Source organism: Microcebus murinus, chromosome 12, assembly GCF_040939455.1.
Source record: "Microcebus murinus isolate Inina chromosome 12, M.murinus_Inina_mat1.0, whole genome shotgun sequence".
In the NCBI taxonomy this organism is placed as follows: Eukaryota; Metazoa; Chordata; class Mammalia; order Primates; family Cheirogaleidae; genus Microcebus; species Microcebus murinus.
The window spans coordinates 33,955,338-33,978,544 of record NC_134115.1 but is presented as its reverse complement, the minus strand read 5'-3'; the positions used below and the strand labels follow the sequence as shown (position 1 = coordinate 33,978,544).

Below are 23,207 nucleotides of genomic sequence, written 5' to 3'. Positions count from 1 at the left end.
TGGCATGCCAATGGAGGTGGTCTCCCTCAGCTGCCCTGAATCATTCTTCACACCACAGAAAGTGGCAGCAAATGGGGAGCATGAGGCCCAGAACACACTCCCAGGGCTTCACACAACTGTCACCAATTCCACTAGTTAGCAGGGCTTTTGTCCATGTGTAAGAATTTAAGACTTCCTTTCTCTCTGTACTACTCAGTGGGCAATGATCATGTGCTACAATGCACATAGTGCCTCAGAGGTGGAGGAGTTCACAAGGTACATGACCATCAGAGGCAGGCTAAAGCCACGGGCCTGAAAATATTGGACTTTATTGCTAAATAAAGTTCCTGAATTGATTCATTCCCAGCAGCTGTTTGGGTTGGGTGGTGTTATGAGGAGCAGATGAAGGTGATGTGGTCGGGCAGATCAGAAAGCCACAGTCAGAGCTGTTACTTTGGTGAAAGTGAGATCAATCTATACATCCAAGTTCTGGCTACATAAGGAAGGTAGGCAAATTTAGATTTTTTTCAAGGTGAGGCAAGCAAGAGCATTTGATTGAAAAATTCTCCTTTATTGGATTAAGTGGTTTCCATTTCATATTTACTTGCTTATAATAAATTTAGAATAAGAGCTTTATTACATCATCTCAAAGAAGAAATTATTGGTATGGTATGAAGTATTTAATTTTATCCTAACAACGGTTAAATTAAAATATTTTAAATTTATACAAAGATAGGGAGCATGCATATCAGATATTATTTTGCCCTTAGACAAATGTATAATTAGACATTATCTCTCATAAAATAAATAAAAGCAAATGTAGAATTAAAGGATAAGGTGCTCTGCACAGACTAGATAACAAATGCTGACCATAAGGTCAATGGGAGTCAGGTGGGTAGGGAAGGCTATCATTTTAGAAGCCAAAGCCTGGCTACCTTCGACTGCCTGAGAGCCCCAGTAGGGTGGGAAAGCCTAGGCCAGGACACAGCAGCCATTGCCTGCCCTGCCTCGGCGTTCTCACGAGGCCCACGCGCAGGGTGCGCGCGCACAGCTCCGGGCAGGCGCAGGCGCAGAGAGGGCGTAGGGTCACCGCGCAGCCGTTGCTCAGGTAGGAGGGCCCTGCTGGGTCCTAGGGATGTCACGGCTGCTCTGCTTGTGTTTGCTGTGGCTCGGGCTCCTGATGGTTCGGTTCTCCAGTGAGCTGAGCGACATCAGTATAGCCAGGAGGCTGTGCGGCAGGTACTTGGTGAGAGAAATAGTAAAACTCTGTGGCGATGCTGACTGGAGCCATGTCCAGTTCGAGGAGGACATCCCTCTCACACAGCTGCTCTCTGAAACCTTTATGCCTGACCAGTTCCAAAGCCCCCAAACCTTTTTCCCGAGTTGGGGGAGAGTCACAAATCCAGGTAAAAATTTAAACCAAAGGCATGTTTGTTCATCTCTGTACATTTCTTAACCTAGAATTTGCTCTGCTAGAAGGTGAGCTTCCCCAGGAAATGGAATTTGTGCTCTAGTACACAGGTAAATAAAAATTTGTAAAGACCAATATGTTTGTAAAGACCTCTGGAAGCTTTTTTTTTTTTAAAGAGGAAATAAATGTACACATTTAAGTCTATACACTTACGTAAGGAATGCTGTTTCTCCTTTCTGGAGTGCCCTTGTCGTCTGGCAAGGCCATTTTTGTTCTTCAGAGCCCAATTTGGGTATCGTTTTTTCCCTGCGAAATCATTATTGACCTTTTTATAGCTGATCGCTGTATTCTCCTTTCTCCCATAGTATTTAGCACATAGTTCTATTTGACTGTCATCAGGACTAGCTACATAGTTGCCCAACCCAGTGCAAGATAAAAATGCAGGACCCTTTGTTCAAAAAGCAGGAAAGGGCCATTAAAGTTTCTAAGATAGAAAGCTTTTTTCTTCTGTCAGGCTTCACTTAAAAGTTCATGTACTCGCACTTCACTTACAAGTTAAAAGATAAAGTTATTGAGAATGTCAAGATTGCAACAACAGAGCATTAGAACCAAATGCAAGTCCTGTGCAACTGCACGCTCCTGTAAAGCCAGCCCTGCATACCATAGTATATTATGGGGACCATCTCTCATGCATGTTTTTACCTGAAATGCAGATAAAAGGCACAGGGCCAGCACATGGCATATGCTTAATATAGATTGAATTTCTACTTAATGCTTTTCAGCAGTCTTTAGGAAGAATATTCTTGTTTCAGACACACTGGTATCTTCTTCTTGGTTTTTACATTTTGTGACTAACACATCTTATTTAGTCCCAATGTCATTTGCCATTTTAAAGAAAATGCGATTTGTCTCTCCGTAGCAAGATAGTTATTGCCTTTTAAAGTAATTCAATTGATTCGATTTGAACAAATCTTGCAAAAGTCAAGATTTCTGAAATTAAGGTAATAGACTATCATGCCAAAAAGAAACCCTAACGTAGAGGACTGAAACAAATTAAAACATTTTTGAACAAACGAATGATAAAACTTACAAAATTATTGTTAAGAAAATGAAAAAAAATTAAATACAGAAACCATCAGACTGAAGCTTGATTATTTTCTGCCTCTAAACTACCTACATATAAACTCACCTTATCCTTCTTTTACAGTGTAGGAAGATCTCTCCCCAAAATCTTCTAGTTGTGCTTTTAGTTCAGTGAATCTCACACTTTAATGTGCATATGAATCATTTGGGAATCCTAGTAATGCCCAGACTGAATCATTCAGTCGCCTTGGTTTGGGGCCCCAGATTCTGCATTTGTTGTTGTTGTTGTTTTTGAGACAGACTCTCACTGTCACCTGGGCTAGACTGCTGTGGTGTCAGCCTAGCTCACAGCAACCTCAAACTCCTGGGCTCAAGGGATTCTTCTACCTCAGCCTCCCGAGTAGCTGGGACCACAGGCATGTGCCACCATGCCTGGATAATTTTTTTCTATATATTTTTAGTTGTCTAGCTAATTTCTTTCTATTTTTAGTAGAGACAGGGGTTTCCTCTTGCTGAGGCTGGTCTGAAACTCCTGACCTCAAGTAATCCTCCCGCCTCTGCCTCCCAGAGTGCTAGGATTACAGGTGTGAGCCACCGCTCCCAGCCAAGATTCTACATGTTTAACAAGCTTTCAGGTGATGCTGATACTACTAGTTGGTAGTCCATACTTTTGAGTAACAAAGTCTAGTTCACCATCTTTCTTTTTCTTTCTCCTCTTCCTTATTTTCTCTCAAAAATCCAAGGAGAGCCTTCCCTTTCTTTGTCACGTTGAGCAGGCATTTCTCTCACATCAAACACTGTACTCTCACTACCTATACTGTACTGTGGTCAAATTTTTATCTTCAGGCCTCCAAGCTTGAGATTGTTATTTAAAGAGAGTTCAGAAATCCCTTTTGTCAACAAATCCTGCTCTGAAGACAATTTTCTTAATAAAAAAGTTAAACTTTAAAACTCAGAGCTGATTAATGACCCCTTTGTTATAGGTGTTATTTGCCTTGCCCTGGAGGAATAAATGTCATTAATTCAATGAAAGGGGAGCTGCAATGAAACAAGACTTGTAGGAAATAAAAACACATGACAATATTTCAAAATTGTCATACCGATTAAACCTGTTACTATGGGAACTATGTGATGGACAGTTTGCTGAAGTGGAAGTATCATGTGGCAATAAAGCCACAATTGTTTTGAAATATGTAGAAGAAGGAAAAATGGGTCTAGGTTATCAATATGACATCCTAAAATTTAAAAAATTATTAATCTGTAAGAAAATATGGCATTTATTTTGTCCTGTTAATTTCTAGTCAATAATTTAGAAGTTGCAAAGAGGTATGTGTTTCTAATATAACATATATGATATATATATTATACATTATAATATATATTTTATAATTATACATTATTTAATAATTATTATGTATAATTATATTTATATTATATAATAATATAATATATTGTACATATATATAATATATAATTTTGCCATTTCGTTTATATATGAAAGTGGCTGAAAAGTTGATTAATTTTTATTTAACTTTTACTAGCAGGACACATTGCTGTGTTACATCAAGTCAATTATCCAAAATTTTACTATTCTGATCTATTTGAGTCTGACACAGGAAAAGATAGTTTGGTATACTGATATTTAAAAATGCTTTTGTTTTAGAGCTGCTCATATATAACTTGAATTTGAAATTATGTGCTTCTTATTAGTGGATCCTGAAGGTGTGGACCATATGTTCAAGACATACCCCAGAATGTGGTACAATGAAGTTAACATAATATTTCTAAATTCTGGCTCAGTATGATGCTTCCTAGCTCTTAGAGCTAGGTGAAGTCATTAAAGTTTTAACATCAGCTTTTCATTATCCATAACCCCTATTCCAGTTAGATTGACCATATTCCCCTATCCTTGGTTTTTATTCACCAATTCTTGGTTTTTTATTTATTTTTCATTTATAACAGTCTACAAAGGGCTCTTTTCTTTATATATTCATTTAACAAAATTTGCGTACCTATTATGTGCTAGGCATTCTTCTTGATGCTTGGGAAATGGGAGTAAATAGTGAAGGCTCCTGCCCTCATGAGGCTTACAGAATAGTGAAGATAGATAATAAACCTAAGTAAATTATACTCTATATTAGAAGATGATTGTCTTCACCTATTCCCTTTCTCCACTCCCATTCTCCTCCTCTCATAGGCAACCATTCCAGTCTGTTTATTATGTATTTTTGTTTGTATACGTTTTTGAAAATTATGCATTATTTCCTGTGCATGTATTTTTTAAAATATATCTAAATGGCTTTAAGATCTATATCTTATTGTTGCCATGTGAACATTTAGTTCCTTGCTTCTAATATTAATATATACATAGTACTCATGTGCATTCCTCACATTTTATTTATTTATTCAGTGATGAACACCTAATATAGCCTTGAACTTCTTAGCACTATAAATAACACTGCAGTGAACATCATATGTGTCCCCTTATAGACCTGTATGGAAATTTCTCTGGGATATATACCTGGGGTGGAATTGCTGTGTCACGAAGTATGCGTATGCTTAATTTGCTTGAGGTGTGTTAGATTGCTCTCTAGAATGCCTCCATCAATTTATAGTCGTACAACCAGTCCTATGTCCTCATATCCATGACATCAATTATCATTACATAGTTTTTTACTTCTGCCAGTGTGATAGGCATGAAAATGGCATAAGATTTTTACTTAATTTTCTCTGGGTTTGAGCATCTATTTCTGTACATGTTAGCCTTTTGCCTTTTCTCTTTCTGAAAATTTCCTGTTTATATATTTTGCCCATTTTTTGTTGGAATTGTCATTTTCGAATGAATTTGTAGGAGTTACTTAAATTTAGATACAATGGTAGTCAGTTGTTGGTTTTTTATGTTGCAAATATGTTCTCTGATTTTGCCTTCTGTTTATTGGTGTTGCTTGACAGAAAGCCTTAATTCTCATATAATCAGGCAATAAGTATTTTGCCTTATTGTTCATACTTTTGAGATTTTATATTAGAGGTCTTTTTCTGCCTCCCCATTAACTTTGCAGTTTTTTTTTTTCTTTTTTTTTTGTTTGTTTTGTATATTTAACTTTGCAGTTTTACTATTCACTTTAGGTCCTTAATTCTTCTGGGGCTCATTTTTGGTTCTGGTCTAGGTAGGGATATTATCATAATTTTCTCAATAAGTCTTTATTATTCTCTGCATAGGGAGCTAATTTTCTGAACACCTTCTATTCAGTTATTTTTTTCCATTGATTTGTGGACATTAATTTGTGGACATTGATTTGTGGATATTGTTATAGTTTCCTATTTAATTGGTCTAATTGTTTGACATTGTATCATTACTATACAATTTCTGATACTGTGACTCTATAGGATGTCACTTTTCTGGGAGGGCAAGTCTCCAGTGTTTTTTCCTTAAGATTGACCAAGTTGGCCGGGCGCTGTGGCTCACGCCTGTAATCCTAGCTCTTGGGAGGCCGAGGCGGGCGGATTGCTCAAGGTCAGGAGTTCAAAACCAGCCTGAGCAAGAGCGAGACCCCGTCTCTACTATAAATAGAAAGAAATTAATTGGCCAACTGATATATATATAAAAAATTAGCCGGGTATGGTGGCGCATGCCTGTAGTCCCAGCTACCCGGGAGGCTGAGGCAGAAGGATCACTCGAGCCCAGGAGTTTGAGGTTGCTGTGAGCTAGGCTGACGCCACGGCACTCACTCTAGCCTGGGCAACAAAGCGAGACTCTGTCTCAAAAAAAAAAAAAAAAAGATTGACCAAGTTAATCTTCAACCTTTATTCTTCCATGTATATTTAAGAGTATGCTTATTGGATTTATTTTTTAAAAATCCATCTGGAATTTTAACTGGGATTCATGGAATATACAGACTAATTCAAAGAGAATTGATACCTTTATAACATAAAGTTATCCTAATCAAAATCATGAAATGTCTTTATATTCTAGTAGGATTTTAAACTTTCTCTGTGGAAACTTACTGTATTGCTGGTTAAGGTAATGCTTAATACCTTTTTGTTGTGTCCTTTCCTGGTTTTGGCATCAGGATTATGTTGGCTTTATAAAATGTTTGGTGTGGATTCCATCCTTCTTGATGTTGTGAAATAATTTCTGCAGGATAGGCACTAGTTCTTTGTAGGTATGGTAAAATTCAGGTGTGAAATCATCTGGTCCGGGACTTTTCTTTATAGGAAGGTTTTTATTGCTATTTCAGTTTCAGTACTTAATATTAGTCTATTCAGGAATTCTATCTCTTCCTGGTTGAGCCTAGGGAGACTGTGTGTTTCTAAAAATTTGTCCATTTCCTTCACATTTTCCAGTTTGTGTGCATAAAGGTTTTTGTAGTATTCATAGATTATATCTTGTATCTCTGTGGCATCAGTTATGAGTTCTCTGTTTTTGTTCCTGATGGAGCTTATTAGAGATTTTTCTTTTCTACTTTTTGTTAATCTAACCAAAGGCTTGTAAATTTTGTTTTTTCAAAGAACCAACTTTTTGTTTTATTAATCTTCCATATAGTTTTCTTGTTGTCAATTTTATTTAGTTATAATTTGATCTTATTAATTTCACTTTTTCTGCTGGGTTTGGGGTCAGTCTGTTCTTTTATCAGCTCCTTGAGTTGATTCATTAGGTTATCTATTTGTGATCTTTCTGTCTTTCAGATATAGGCATTTATGGAAATAAACTTTCCTCTCAGGACTGCTTTAGCTGTGTCCCACCAATTTTGGTAACCTGTGTCTCATTTGTCATTTAGTTTAAAGAATCTTTTGATTTCCACATTTACAAAGTGATCATTCAACAGAAAGTTGTTTAATTTCCACGACTTTGCATAGAAATGAGAGTTTCTGTTAGGGTTGATTTCTACTTTTATTCCACTGTGGTCTGAGAAGATACATGGTATGATTTCTATTTTTTAAAATTTTTTGAGACATGCTCTGTGGTCTAGGATATGGTCAATCTTAGAGAATGTCCCATGAGCTGATGAGAAGAATGTATATTCAGTGGTTTGGGGGTAGAATGTCCTGTAAATGTCAGTCAGGCGCATTTGTTCTAGAGTTCTGTTTAAGTCCATTCTTTCTTTGCTAATTTTCTATTTGGAGGATCTGTCCTGTGCTGTCAGTGGGGTGTTGAAGTCTCCAGCTATTATGGTGTTGCTGTTTATCAATTTAGATGTTTATCAATTTAGATAGAGTTTGCTCTATGATCTGGGTGCACCTAAATTGGGTGCATATGTATTTAGAATTGTTACATCTTCATGTTCAACTGTACCCTTCACCATTATATACTGTTCCTCTTTGTCTTTCATTACTTTTGTTGATTTAAAAACTAAGTTATCTGATATCAAAACCACCACACCAGCCTTCTTTTGGCTTCCATTTGTTTGAAATATTGATTTCCATCCCTTTACCTTGAGTCTAAAAGCATCCTTGCAGGTTAGATGTGTTTCCTGAAGACAGCAGATACTTGGCTTATTATTTTTTTTATCCATTCAGCCAGCCTATGTCTCTTGAGTGGGGAGTTCAAACCATTCACATTTATTGATAGAACTGATAGGTGGGAGAAAATCTGTTCATCCTGTTGGGTTGAACTTTGTTGCTTTGTTTTCTCTCTTGAGCCTTGTGGCATCTGGCCTTTGATCTTTAGCATTTGAATGGTTTTACATTCGTGAATGTTTATTGTGCTGATCTGTGTGTAACTCTGTTTTGAGTACTTCTTGGAGGGCTGGTCTTGTCTTGGTGAATTCCTTCAGTCTTTGCTTATTGGAGAATGTCTTTATTTCTCCTTGTATACAAAACTTAGTTTTTCAGGGCACAAGATTCTAGACTTGGCATTATTCTGTTTCAGAAGAGTGAGAATGGGGCCCAAGTCTCTTCCTGGTTGTAAGGTTTCAGTTGAGAAGTCTGGCGTTATTCTGATGGGCTTTCCTTTGTATATTACTTGTTTCTTTCATCTTACAGCTCATAGAAGGGCCTCTTTATTGCATATTTTGCTCAGTCTGATCACTGTATGTTGTGGTGTCTTCCTGTTTGCATTGACTCTCCCAGGGGTCCTTTGAGCACCTTGTACCTGTATATCTAGATTTTTAGAAAGGCCTGAGAAATTTTTTCTCTATTATATTTTCAAATAGCTTATCCAACCCTTGCTTGTTTTCTTCTTCACCCTCATGGATCCCCATAACTCTCATGTTAGGCTTCGTCATATAATTGGACATTTCTTGTAGGTTTGGCTCTTTGCTCTGCTCTGTCTCTGTGACTGACTTATTTAATTAGAAGGTGTTATCTTCAATCTATGAGATTCTTTCTTCTGTTTGATCTACCCTGTTCTTGAGGCTTTCCACTGTTTTTTGTAGTTCCTTGAATAAATTCTTCATTTCCAGGCGTTTAGTTTGATTTTTCTTTAATATTTCAATTTGTTTAGTGAATTTTTCTTCCAAGTCCTGAATTTTTGTGTGTGTGTCGTTTCTTTGTGTTGGTTATCCGTTTTTTCTTGCATAGCATTAAGTTTTCTTACAATGTATGTTTGAAATTCTTTTGTCATTTTAGTGTTCTAAATTTGGTTAATGTCCATTGCTAGAGACCTGGTGTTCCTCTTTGGGAATGTGCTTTCTGTTTAATTCTTCATATTTCCAGAGTTATTTCGCTCATTCCCTCCCATCTGGATCAGTTGTTGCTTCTTACCTTTAGATTTGTATTTGGATGATGACATGCCCTGTTTAGTCTCTGAGCCAGTAGGTGGTGTTTGGTGTGGGTGAGATTTGATCACACCCTTTATGATGAGTCAGTAGATGCGGTAAAAGAGGGTCCAGAATGACCTCCCTGTCAGTAGGTGATGCTTGCTAGGAGAAGCAGGTTGTAGTGTTGTTTTGGGGTCCTATAACCAGCTCTTGTTCCTTGTTCCATTCTTGTGCCTTGGGTGGTGGGTGGGGTCCTGGGACTTCCAGGTGTGCCCCCTCAGTGGGGGCAGGTCCAGGAGTGAGTCTGGGCAGAGCTGGGTTGGGTAAGCCTGCCCTCAGGTCCCACAAATGGTGTTAGCAGGGGCAAAAGTCTGTTCTCTGCTTCTGGGCAAAGCTGCCAAGGAGGGGCTGAAATGGCCTCACTCAACCGAAAAGTCTGTGTGTGGGAGTGGGGCTGTCTGAGACCTGCAGTCTGGAGCAGGTCTTGCTCCTTTCCACCCTCCCCTATTCCGCTGTTTCTTGTGGGCCTCTGCCAGCAGGTAGGACCTCAAGCCAGCGGATCTTCCCTGGCTATGATGTGGGCTGGGAGGTTCCCTGCCCAGGATCGCACCCTGGGCTGGGCACATGGCCTTCCTGTGGGAGGAGGGTTACCCATCAAGCATGCTGATCTGCCCCCTGAAGGCACACACACCTTAGTAGGCTTGTTCACAAATATCCTTTCTGTGGCCCAGGGCAATGCAATTGAGACCTGGGTGTATGGGATCTGGTCTTCAGGCCTGTCTCCTGGGCCCTGGAGATCAATCCCTGACCCTGCCAGGGAGAGGAGTGCTGGTCTCAAGTCACCCACAGGGTGCCCAAGCTGGATCAATGTCTCTTCACCTCGGGATTTGCCCTATTCTCCTGGAGTCACCAGGCAAGCAGCACCTGGGAGGGCTGGTGGGTAGGGAGCTCCCATCTGAGTACCCCTCAGTCTGCTGTAGGTCCCAAAAGGAAAGATCCCATTCCTTGGAGATGCCTCCGGGTGGTGGCTAAATTGTCTCTCTGTGTACCCATGGGTAGGGAAGGGTGAGGGGAGAATGAAGCTCTATGGCGCCTGCCCATCAGCTCAGGTCTGCACGCAGGTAGGTGCCCCAACGGAAGTGGGAGCCTGGTACCCCATCCTCAAGAGGCTCACTGCTCACTGGTGATAGCCATTTCTGGGCTGGTGTTGGCAGGTCTCTCCAACCTCTCAGGAGCCCGCCATCATTCTGAGATGCAAGGGAGGGGAAAGTTAACTATGCTACCTACCCTTATTGCTGGTCTCCAAACCTCTCAGGAGCCTTTCTCCTACCAGTTCTCCTCCCCAACTTCTTCCCATGGGGACTCCTGTAGTTTTGGGCATTCTTCCTTCAGACCTTTGTCCGATCTATGTTTTTCTGCTTATTTATTTTGTTTTACTTTTTTCTAAAAGCTGTCTTTTTTGCAGAGACACTCTGGCTGGTGGTTTTTCTTGTCTGCTGTCTTGAATTCTCAACACCATTCATTTTTTCCCATTCCATAAAACATTGGCCAGGTCCTCTAGTGGTGTTATGTAATGGTGATAGTGAGCTTTCTTGTTTTGTTTCCAATCTTTTTTTACATTTTTTATTTACTTCAAAACTAAGTTTTGTATATGAAGGAGAATGTTTCCAATCTTAAAGGGCACTTCATTAGGTATAATGTTTCTAGGTTTATGGTATATAATCCTTACCAAGATAAAGAAGCTTCCTAAGAGGTGTTTTTAATTGTATAATTAGGGCTGAACTTAATTAAGGTCTTTTTGGGGGCATCCTTTTCATAGTCATATGGTTTTTTTCTTTTATTAATTAGTTCAGCAAATACTTACTGGGTACCCAGTAAGTACCAGGCACTATTTTAGACCCTTGGGATATACAGTAGACAAAACAGGCAAAGATTCCAGGCCTCATGGAGCTTATATAAGTAATAAGCATAAAGATTAGAAATAAGCATAAAGATTAGAAAGTAATAATAGCTATAGAAAAATAAAAAATGAAACGGGATAAGGGAGATCAAGAGTGCAAGGAGTTAGAAGCGGGGGGAGGGGTATAGTAATGGTGTGGTCAGGGTAGACCTTATTGAAAAAAGGTGAGATTTGAGAAAGGAGATGGCAAGGGAATTAGCCAAGTGGATACCTGGGAAAAGAGTGTTTAGGCAGAGAAAACAGCAAATCAAAGACACTTCAGCCTGGTCTATACAGGGAACAGCAAAGAGACCAAGTGTAGCTAGAGCAGAGAAACTGAAAAGAAAGTAGTAGAAGATAAACAGAAGTAACAGGAAGACATGGGATAAAATAATGTCTTTTAGACCATTTTAAGGATTTTGTCTTTGAATGATGCACAGAGTCATCATAGATTTTTGAGCAGAGGAGTGACATAATTGACATTTTTAAATGGATCAGTCTGGCTACTGTGTTGAGAATAGACTGTAGGGAGGCAAGAGTAGAAGCAGAGAGGCCTATTAGGGCAGGTCTTAGAAATGAGATCAGCTGGATGAGGATGATAGTAGTGGAGGTAGTGAAAACTTTTATATTCTAGATATATTTGGGCAGATTTAATGAGCTATGAAGAAACAGAAATCAAGAATGACTCCAAAACATTTTTAAAAAATGATTCTAAAGTTTTTGTGTGTAGAACACCTGGAAGGATAGGATTTCCATCAACTGAGATAAGAAAGGCTTCAAGTGGAGCAGGTTTGGAAGACAATATCAGTAGTTCAGTTTTGGACATGTTGAGTTTGAAAAGTTCAGGTGGAGTTTTAAGCATGAGTTTGAAACACTGGAGTGGAGATGTTGAGTAGGAAGTAGGATATATGAATCTGGAGTTTGGAAGAGAAATCTTGTTTGAAGATAGAAATCTAGAAGTCATTGCTATGTAAATTATTTTTCGAGCCATAAGACTGGAGGAGATCACTGAGAGTGTAAGTATAGATAGAAAAGAAGACCAAGGATTGAACCCTCAGAGACACCAACATTAAAAAGTTGGTTGGGGAGAGAACTTGAGATACCACTTCACATCCATTAAGATATCTATATCTATATATTTTATTTTTTGAGACTGAGTCTCACTCTGTTGCCTAGGCTAGAGTGCCGTGGCATCAGCCTGGCTCACAGCAACTTCAAATTCCCAGGCTCAAGCAATCCTTCTGCCTCAGCCTCCTGAGTAGCTGGGACTACAAGCATGCACCACCATGCCCAGCTAATTTTTTCTATATATTTTTAGTTGTCCAATTAATTTCTTTCTATTTTTATTAGAGATGGGGTCTCGCTCTTGCTCTGAGCTCAAATGATTTACCTGCCTCGGCCTCCCAGAGTGCTAGGATTACAGGTGTGAGCCACCATGCCCGGCCTATATCAATATTAATATCAAGTGTTGATGAGGATGTGAGGATGTTAGAATCCTTGTCTATCAGTGGTGAGATTGTAAAATGGTACAGCCTCTGTGAAAAAGTTTGGCAGTTCTTCAGAAAGTTAAACAAATTACCATATGATCTGGCAGTTCCATTCCTAGATATATACTCCAAAGAATTCAAAACATATCTTCATACAAAAACTTATATATGAATACTCATAGCAGTGCTATTCATAATAGACAAAAAGTGGAAATCACCCAAATATCCATCACCCGATTAATGGATAAACAAAATGAAACATCATTCAGACATGAGAGAAGCATTGACACATGTTACAACATGGATGAACCTTGAAAACAGTATTCTAAGTGAAAGAAACCAGACACAAAAGGCCACCACATGTTGCATGCTTTCATTTTTATGAAATATACGCAATAGGTGAATCCATAGAAACAAGTCAGGGGCCGTCAGAGGGGGAAATGAAAGTGACTGCTAATGGGTATGGGGTTTCTTTTTGGAGTGATAGAAATGCTGTGGAATCAGTGGTGATAGTTCCACAACCTTGTATATGTATTAAAAACCACTGAATTGTATATTTTAAAATGATGAATTTAATGGCATGTGAATTATAGCTTAAAAATGTTAGTACAAAAAATGTACAAAGGTTTAAAGGGCTTTTTGTAGTAAAACATTACAACTGTTTTAGTTTAAAAGTATATTGCTTTTGAATAACCATATTTTCTATCCTTTATTTAAAATGTGATTACTTGTTTTTTAATTAGCTAATTTTGTATTTCAATATTAAATTTTCATCAAAAGAAACATTTGAATGAGGATTTTTTTTGTTCTCTCAACAGTGGCTACCTCTGTCTCTCGGGAAGAAGCAATAAATAGTTGGGAGATGCACTCACTGCCCAGGTATCATCATAAAAAGGTGAACTCTGATAAAACAAGACTATTTTCCTCATCACAGGCTATCAATCCATATATTGATGAGAGTGTAAAATTTCAGAAGAAAAGTATAAACAAAATTAAAACCTTGAACAATTTGTTTTGGGGTAATCATCCCCAAAGAAAACGCAGAGGATATTCAGAAAAGTGTTGTCTTAGAGGATGTACAAAAGAAGAACTTAGTATTGCATGTCTTCCATATATCAATTTTAAAAACTTAAAGGAAAAAGGATCATCACTTGTAACTGAGATATACTAACCATCATAGGAATTATACTAACTTAATAAAAGCTTAATACATTTATTTTACTTTTTATTTTTGGTAGTTATGCTTATAGGTGATATGCTGTGACCACTATTTGAATGTACTTGCAAGCACTGGACAATGCCTTACGGATAAGAATCTTAGAATTTTCTTTGGTGATCCTAATTTTTTTCTTATTTTTTGTATTTTTTAAGAAGATATTACTGGAGGTGGTATGATCCGTGTAGACATCTAAAAATTACCTATTCATTTCTTGTCATTGTGGTTGAAACTCTTTTAAGCTGCATATAACTTCTGCATTCCATCTGTATGACATACAAGTGATGCCCATGACTATTAGACCTACTCCAGAATGCCAGTACATCTGTTCCACCAACTTAAAAATAACTAACCAACCTATCTTGCACTTTTTTCACTGTAATAATAGGTACACTTTTAATTCCTTGAGTTTTAGTACAGTAGCTGGCCAGATTCTCTTCACAATTTCTACTGAGGACTTTAACGTTCATCAAATATTTGTTTTTAGGTTGTAAAATCTCCCCAAAATACCCTGTCTTTGCTTTGAAAATACTGATAAAATGTGAATAAACACATAATTCTCAATATTGATTAAGAAGTCTGTAGCAGAAGTTCTTAAAGCATGGTCTCTGATCAAATGAGCAGCATCAGCATTACCTAGGAACTTGTTAGAAATGCAATTCTAAGCTCCCTCTCCATACCTACTGAATTAGAAACTCTAGGTATGGGGCCCAGCAATCTGTGTTTTTAACAGGCCTTCCAGGTCATTCTAAAGTAAGTTAATGATTGGGAACCACTGGTAATAGAGTGACTATATGAATGTTGAAGTCTTACTATTTTGTGTGCTTGCATATTTCAACTCAATATAGGTGTTAGTTATAATATCTTATAGTGTTAACTAAGTTTTTGGTGTTTTTACTTTGTGTCCACACATGAAATAATTTTAATGTTACAAATTAGAGCAAAACGTAAATGACTCCAAAGGGGAATTTCTACTTTCTACCCATTAATTGGTAGATAAACATCATTTGAAATTTTTCTCTTTATTTTCCCAAATATGTACTGTAATGTACTTTTCAATTAAATTTTTAATTCCTGTTTGGCTCTGTTATTTCTCAGGACAAAGGTTATTTTCCACATATATCTACAACATACACATTTCCAGTGTATAAATACATGTTTGAATTTTTTATCAGTTTCAAGGTATAGTCTATATTCTTTGTAAATATAGGGAGCCACTCATTTAGATACAAATGACAGATTGTATCATGGTTCAGTGGTGGAGTAGATCTGCTAAGCATTAGATTAAAATGCACCATTACTTGAGAATTGCCTGTGCTTCGGCTAAAATAAAATATGATGATGCACATGAGCCAGTTGCAAAAGATACGGATCTGTATTTGTAGTTTAAGAATGAAAATACAGCTTGTTAGCTTACACACATTAGAAGTCCAAATTAGAAACTTATGACATTAATCAAGCATATTATTTGTATAGCTCTGTACTTCCCTACACACTTTAATAATTTGTATGTGAAATTGTATTGAATTTGCTGTTTGGCTTAATATCTGCCTTTTAATATTTAAAATTAAGCTAACAATGTTGTATATTTGGATAGAACACTCACATTTATCTTATGGATTCCTTAGAGCAATACGAAAATGGGGGTAAAATGAATAAAAGCTGAGATACCTTGATATTAAGCAACTTCTTGAGGCTACTTCATGTTGTTACTTGCCAGTTAGTGGTACAGCTGGATCAAGATATTTATCCTGACATCTTGCTCAATATTCCTTATGTCAATAAAACCATGAGCAGATATTATCCATGTATTTTTGTTTGGAGTTCATTTATTTTGCCTCTCCTTCATTTTGTTTGGCATCTGTGTAGGTTAGTAATCTATTGGCTCTCAGCCCCAAATTTCCTATTTTTTACTCTGCTTTGTGATGCTGGTATTTGGATCCTGTAAAACAAGTTTCTTTTACTAACAGGCTTCCTGTTAGGTTCTGCCAACAGGGGGCACTAGAAGGAGACTCCTTCCCCTTTTATTCCCTATTTCTTTCATCATCACCCCAGCACCATTTCTGCACACTGGTAGTGGCAGTTATTTCCAGTTTTATCTTCAACTTTCAGAACCAGCCTTCTCACCTTCTCTCAGAGATACTAACACTGGCTGTGTGGTACCCCTTCCTCAAAAGTCCAAGTCCTAACTCTGTGAGGGCCCTCCTCCAAGTACTTGGGGTACCAGCTGGCAGCACATTCTCCTCAGAGGTTTCAGTCCCAGGTCCATGGGCACCCTCTTCAAAGCATTTAGGTTCAGACAACCTCAGCTTCTTTCCTCTGTTTAGGCATGGTAGCTGCTTCCTAAAGTTTTTATCTCTGTGTTACCTCAGTGTTTAACTTTTTCCTTTTCAGTCCTCTACTAAGAATCTAATTCTTTATATTAAATTCTCTGTTAAAATAAGTGATGTGATTTCAGTTTTCTTGAGTTGGCTTGAATGATAAAACCCCTGACCGTGGTTCAGAAAGTAGTCTTAAATTTGTTTGGGGCAAAGATAGTAAAAGGGTTTCATTTTACATGGAAACTCAAATTATTCATAGTTTGCCCATTTGCAGTCAGTCCCAGTCCAGGCAACCACTGTCACTTGTGTATATAAGCCTCTTTTTCTAGAATTCAGTATAAATGGAATCAAACAGTATGTACTATTGTGCCTGGCTAATTTCACTTAACAAGGTTTTTGAGATACATCATATTGTTGCATGAATCAGTTCCTTTAAATTCTGCATTGTGTTCCATTGTATTAGGAATAAAGCTGTTATGAACATTCATGGACAAGTTTTAGTGTGGACATATGTTTTTATTTCTCTTGGATAAATATATAAGAATGTCAACAGTGTGGTATATGGTAAGTATAAATTTACTTTGTAAGAAATTGTCAAATTGTTTTCCTAAGTGAGTTCCAGTTGCTGTGTATTCTCACCAACACTAAGTATTGTCAGCCCTTTTTTTTCTTTTTTTGGAGACAGAGACTCACTCTGTTGCCCCTGGCTAGAGTGCTGTGGTGTCAGCCTAGCTCACAGCAACCTCAGACTCCTAGGCTCAAGCAATCCTTCAGCCTCAGCCTCCTGAGTAGCTAGGACTATAGGCATGTGCCACCATGCTGGGCTAATTTTTTCCATATATATTTTTTTAGTTGGCCAATTAATTTATTTCTATTTTTATAGTAGAGACAGGGTCTCACTCTTGCTCAGGCTGGTTTCAAACTCCTGACCTCGAGCCATCCGCTCGCCTTGGCCTCCTAGAATGCTAGGATTACAGGCATGAGCCACCACGCCTAGCTTTGTCAGCATTTTTAATTTTAGCCATGCTAGTGAATGTTGTACTATCTCACTGTGGTTATAATTTGTATTTCTCTGATGACTAATAATGTTGAGCTTCTTTTCATATGCTTACTGACCATTCATATGCTTGCTTTTAGAAAATATCTGTACAAATATTTTTGTTTTGCCCATTTTAATTCGTTTCTTTATATTAATAAATTATAAGTGGTCTTTATAGATTCTGGATACAAGTCCTTTATTGGATATATGCATAACTAATATTTTCTCCCACTCCATGACTTGTTTTGTTATTTTTTAAACAGTATCTTTAGAAGAACAGACATTAAGTTCAATTTGTCAGTTTTTTCCTATTTGTAATTCATTGTGTTTTATATCTAAGAAATTTTTGCTTTTTTCAAGTTCAAGATTTTTTCCCAAGTTTTCTTCCAGTTTTATAGCTTTAGCTTTTAGCTTTTATGTTAAGGACTGTGATACATTTGAGTTCATTTTTTTATATGGTGAAACAGGAGGCAAAGTCTATTTCTTTTCCCAAACGCCTAACCAGTAGGTCCAGCAAATTTATTATAAAGACTATTTCTTTATCCAGTCATTTCAGCACGTCTTACAAAAATCAATTCACGATATACATGAGTTTACTTTTGATACTCTATTCTGTTTCATTAATCTATACAATTTATTTTTATGTCAGTACCATACTTTTTGATTACTACAGTTTTATAGTAAGTCTTGAAATCAGATAGTATAAGTTTTCCAAACTTTATCTTCTTGTTCTAAATTCTGGCTATTCTTGGTCTTTTGTATTTCCATGTAAATTTTAGAACCAGTTAATTTTACAAAATTTTGCTTGGATTATCACAGGGAATGCATTGAATCTACAGATCAATTTGAGAAAAATTTAGTATTCAAGTCCATGGACATGGTATATTTTTCTATTTTTGTGGATCATCTTTAATTTCAGCAATATTTTATAGTTTTTAGTGTACAGTTGTTAACACATATCTTGTTAGATGTATGTCCTAAGTATTTTATATTTAATGCTATTGTAAATGGGTTTACTTCATCCTTTTTCTTTTTCTTTTTTTAATTTCAGAACATTACAGGGGTACAAATGTTTTGCTTCCATGGATTCCTTTTGTACTGCTTGAGTCAAATTTGTAAGTGTGCCCATCACCCAGATAGTGTATATTATACCCCATAGGTATGATTTCACTCATCCTCTCTTTCCCCTTTCTACTTGCATGATTTCCACTGAGTTTCATTTCCATCTGTGCACGTGAGTGCTGATCAGTTAGTTCTGATTTAATAGTATGCATGGCGTTTGTTTTTCCATTCTTGTGATATTTCACTTAGGAGAATGGTCTCCACTTCCATCCAGAATGTTGCAAAAAGTGTAATTCATATTTTATGGCTGAGTAGTACTCCGTGGTATACATATACCACATTTTATTGATTCACTCATGAATTGATGGGCACTGGGATTGATTCCACATCTTTGCAATTGTGAATTGTGCTGCAGTAAACATTCTAGTACAAGTGTCTTTTTGATAAAATGTTTTTTCCTTTGGGTAAATACCCAGAAGTGGGATTGCTGGATCAAATGGTAGGTCTACTTTTAGTTCTTTGAGGAATCTCCATACGATTTTCCATAGAGATTACACTAGTTTGCAGTCCCACTGGCAGTGTGTAAGTGTTCCTTTCCACATCTACCCCAGCATCTATTGTTTTGGTACTTTTTGATAAAAGCTGTTCTCACTGGGGTTAGGTGATATCTCATTGTGGTTTTGATTTGCATTTCTCTGAAGATTAGTGACATTTAGCATTTTTTCATGTTTATTGGCCCATTAGTCTATCTTCTTTTGAAAAGCTCCTGTTCATGTCTTTTGTCCACTTTTTAATGGGGTTGATTTTTTTCTTGCTGATTTGACTGAGTTCTTTGTAGATTATGGTTATTAGCCTTTTATTGGATGTATAGCATGCAAATATTTTCTCCCATTCTGTAGGTTGTCTGATGGCTCTGTTGATTGTTTCCTTGGTTGTGCAGAAGCTTTTTATTTTTTTAATTTTTATTTTTTGCATGCAGCTGTAGTTTATTATTGCTGTATAGTATATATATCATTGCACAAATATACTCCATTCAATTATCTATTCTATTTACTGTTGGAATTAGCTTTATGCGCTTGTCTTTCACTTTTAGATATACAAGCCACCTGAAATTAATTTCTGTATATGCTGTGGTGTAAAGGTCAAGTTTTGGCTTTTCCATACAAATATCCAAATGTTCCAACATCATTTATAGATACTATTGTCCTGTTTTATCTGTTCTGCAGTGTCAGAACCCAGTGCTCATATGTGCATGGTATTTTCTGGACTCTTTTCCATTGCTGTATTTGACTGTCTTTGTGCTAATGTTGCACTGTCTTAATTATTAAAACTTAATGGTTTCTCCTTCTACGTTTTTGTTCTTCTTTAAAAAGTGTCCTGGCTTCTTCTTCTTTTTTCACTGAGAACTTTAAGTGTATTAATTGAAATGAATTTTTAAAAGCCTTTTTTATTTCAGCATATTGCAGGGGTACAAATGTTTAGGTTACATATATTCCCTTTGCCCCACCCAAGTCAGAGCTTCAATCGTGCCCATCCCCCAGATGGTGCGCACCATATCCATTACCTGTGTTATGCACCCATCTTCTCCTCCCCCTTCCCATCTGCCCATCACCTGATGAATGTTACTACTATATATACACTTAAGTGTTGATCAGTTAGTACCAATTTGATGGTGAGTACATGTGGTGCTTGTTTTTCCATTCTTGGGCTACTTCACTTAGAATGGGTTCCAGTTCTATCCAGGATAATACAAGAAGTACTACATCACCATTGTTTTTTGTGGCTGAGTAGAACTCCATGGTGTACATATACCACATTTTATTAATCCACTCATGTATTGATGGGCACGTGGGTTGTTTCCACATCTTTGCAATTGTGAATTGTGCTGCTAAAACATTTGAGTACAGATGTCTTTTTTATAGGATGTCTTTTGTTCTTTTGTTTAGATGCCAAGTAATGGGATTGCTGGATCAAATGGTAGTTCTACTTGTATCTCTTTGAGGTATCTCCATATTGCTTTCCACAGAGGTTGTACTAGTTTGCAGTCCCACCAGCAGTGTATGAGTGTTCCTCTCTGCATCCGCACCAACGTTTATTGTTTTGGAACTTTTTCATAAAGGCCATTCTCACTAGGAATAAGTAATATTTCATTGTGGTTTTGATTTCCATTTCCCTAATGATTAGAGATGCTGAGCATTTTTTCATATGTTAGCCATTTGTCTTCTTTTGAAAAGTTTCTATTCATGTCCTTTGCCCACTTTTTGATAGGGTTGATTTTTTTCTTCCTGATTTCCTTGAGTTCTATATAGATTCTAGTTATCAGCCCTTTATCAGATGTGTAACGTGAATATTTTCTCCCATTATGAAGGTTGTCTGTTTGCTCTCATGATAGTTTCCTTGGCTGTGCAAAAGCTTTTTAATTGAATCAGATCCCATTTATTTATTTTTGTTGTTGCTGATTTTGTTTGTTTTGTTGTTGCCTTTGGGGTCTTCTTCATAAATTCTTTGCCTAGTCCAATGTCTGTAAGAGTTATTCCAACATTGTCTTCTAGAAGTCTTATTGTTTCATGTCTTAGATTTAAGTTTGTTGGAATCACAAAAGAAAGCGCAAACTCAAACTCAGCGGAAGAAGAGAAATAACAAAGGTCAGAGCAGAACCAAATAAACAAAATTGACAGACCTCTCACTAGATTAACCAGAAATCAAAAAGGACTCAAATAAGCTCAATCAGAAGTGAAAAAGGAGATATTACAACTGATGCTGCTGAAACACAAGATATCACCTGTGAATACTATAAAAATATCTGTGCATTTAAACTCAAAAATGTTGAGGAAATGGGAAAATTTCTGGAAATATACAACCTGCCAAGGCTCAATCAGGAAAAATTAGAACTCCTGAATGGACTAATTACAAGTAATGTAATTAAAGCAGCAATTACAAATCTTACAACAAATAAAATCCCAGACCAGATGGTTTCACAGCCAAATTTTATCAGACCTACAAAGGAGAATTGGTAGGCATATTGCAGAAATTATTTCATCACATTGAGGAGGAAGGAAGCCTCCCCAACTCATTCTAGGAAGCCAGCATCACCTTGACACCAAAGCCAGAAAGGACACAACAAAAAATGAAAACTATAGACCAGTATCTCTTATGAACATAGATGCAAAAATTCTCAACAAAATTCTAGCAAACCAAATTCAGCAGTACATCAAAAAAATATCTATCACAATCAAGCAGGCTTCATCCCAGGGATGCAAGGATAGTTCAACATATGTAAATCCATAAATGTGATTCACCACACAAACAGAAGCAAAAACAAGCTGGGCGCAGTGGCTCACGCCTGTAATCCTAGCACTCTGAGAGGCTGAGGTGGGCGGATTGCTCAAGGTCAGGAGTTTGAAACCAGCCTGAGCAAGAGTGAAACCCCATCTCTACTACAAATAGAAAGAAATTAATTGGCCAACTAATATATATATAGAAAAAATTAGCCGGGCATGGTGGCGCATGCCTGTAGTCCCAGCTACTCGGGAGGCTTAGGCAGTAGGATTGCTTGAGCCCAGGAATTTGAGGTTGCTGTGAGCTAGGCTGAAGCTACGGCACTCGCGCTAGCCTGGGCAACAAAGTGAGACACTGTCTCAAAAAAAACCAAACAAAAAACAGAAGCAAAAACAAAGATCATATGATCATCTCAATAGATGCAAAAAAAGCATTCAACAAAATTCACCACTCTTTTTTGATAAAAACTCTTAACAAAATAGGCATAGATAGAACATATCTCAAAATAATAAAAGTCATATACAACAAACCCACAGCCAACATCATACTGAATGGGGAGAAGTTGAAAGCATTCCCACTCAGAACTGGAAGAAAACAAGGATGCCCACTGTCACCACTTCTATTCAACATAGTGCTGGAAGTCCTAGCCAGAGCAATCAGGCAAAAAATGGAAATAAAGGGGTATCCAGATGGGGAAAGAGGAGATCAAACTCTTTGCTGATGATATGATCTCATATCTAGAAAACTCCAAAGATTCAACCAAGAAACTCCTGGAATTGATAAATAAATTCAGCAAAGTCTCTGGCTACAAAATTAATGTACACAAATTGGTAGCATTCCTATACACCAACAAGTGTCAAGCTGAGAATCAAAGACTCAATACCTTTCACAATAGCTACAAAGAAAATAAAATACCTAGGAATATATTTAAGGAGGTAAAAAATCTCTACAAAGAGAACTGTGAATCACTGAGGAAGGAAATTGCAGATGATATAAACAAATGGAAAAACATATCATGCTCATGGATTAGCAGAATCAACATTGTTAAAATGTCCATGCTACCCAAAGTGATTTACAGATTCAATGCAATCCCCAAGGAAATAGTCTTTTTTTTTTTTTTTTGCAGATCTAGAAAAAATAATTGTATGCTTTGTAACCAGAAAAGAGCCCAAATAGCCAAAGCAACCTTAATCAAAATGAACAAATCTGGAGACATCACTTTATCAGACTTTAAGCTATTAATGCCATATTACAAGGCTGTGGTAACCAAACATCATTGTAATGCCACAAAAATAGAGACACAGACCAATGAAACAGAACAGAGAACTCAGATACAAAACTGTCCACATATAGCCATCTGATCTTTGACAAAGCAGACAGCAATATACACTGAGGAAAAGAATCCCTATTCAATAAATGGTGCTGGGAAAACTGGATAGCTACATGAAGAAGAATGAAATTGGACCCCTCTCTCACACCATATACAAAAATTAACTCAAGATAGATAAAAGACTTAAATGTAAAACCTGAAACCATAAAAATTCTAGAAGAAAACATAGGAAAAACTCTTCAGAACATTGGCCTGGGCAAAGAATTTATGACTAAGACCCCAACAGCAAATACAGCAAAATAAAAATAAATGGGACTTAAACTAAAAAAATTCTGTACAGCAAGGGAAATATTAATAATCAAC

The 23,207-nt window shown here is 37.2% G+C and overlaps 1 protein-coding gene across 1 annotated transcript; it reads left to right on the top strand.

The window, feature by feature from the left end:
* Positions 1–1,114: 1,114 nt before the first annotated feature.
* Positions 1,115–13,808, top strand: INSL6 (insulin like 6). The gene is made up of 2 exons (XM_012737869.2): positions 1,115–1,385; positions 13,416–13,808. The coding sequence occupies exons 1-2, from the start codon at positions 1,115–1,117 to the stop codon at positions 13,766–13,768; spliced, it is 624 nt and encodes a 207-aa protein (XP_012593323.1). The 3' UTR covers positions 13,769–13,808.
* The last annotated feature ends 9,399 nt before the right edge of the window (positions 13,809–23,207 follow it).

Bases quoted from the DNA above. Each gene is read 5' to 3' on its own strand.
- INSL6 (XM_012737869.2), top strand. From the start codon at position 1,115: ATGTCACGGCTGCTCTGCTTGTGTTTGCTGTGGCTCGGGCTCCTGATG. The intron at 1,386-13,415 runs GTAAAAATTTAA...TTCTCTCAACAG, and splicing joins GGGGAGAGTCACAAATCCAG to TGGCTACCTCTGTCTCTCGG.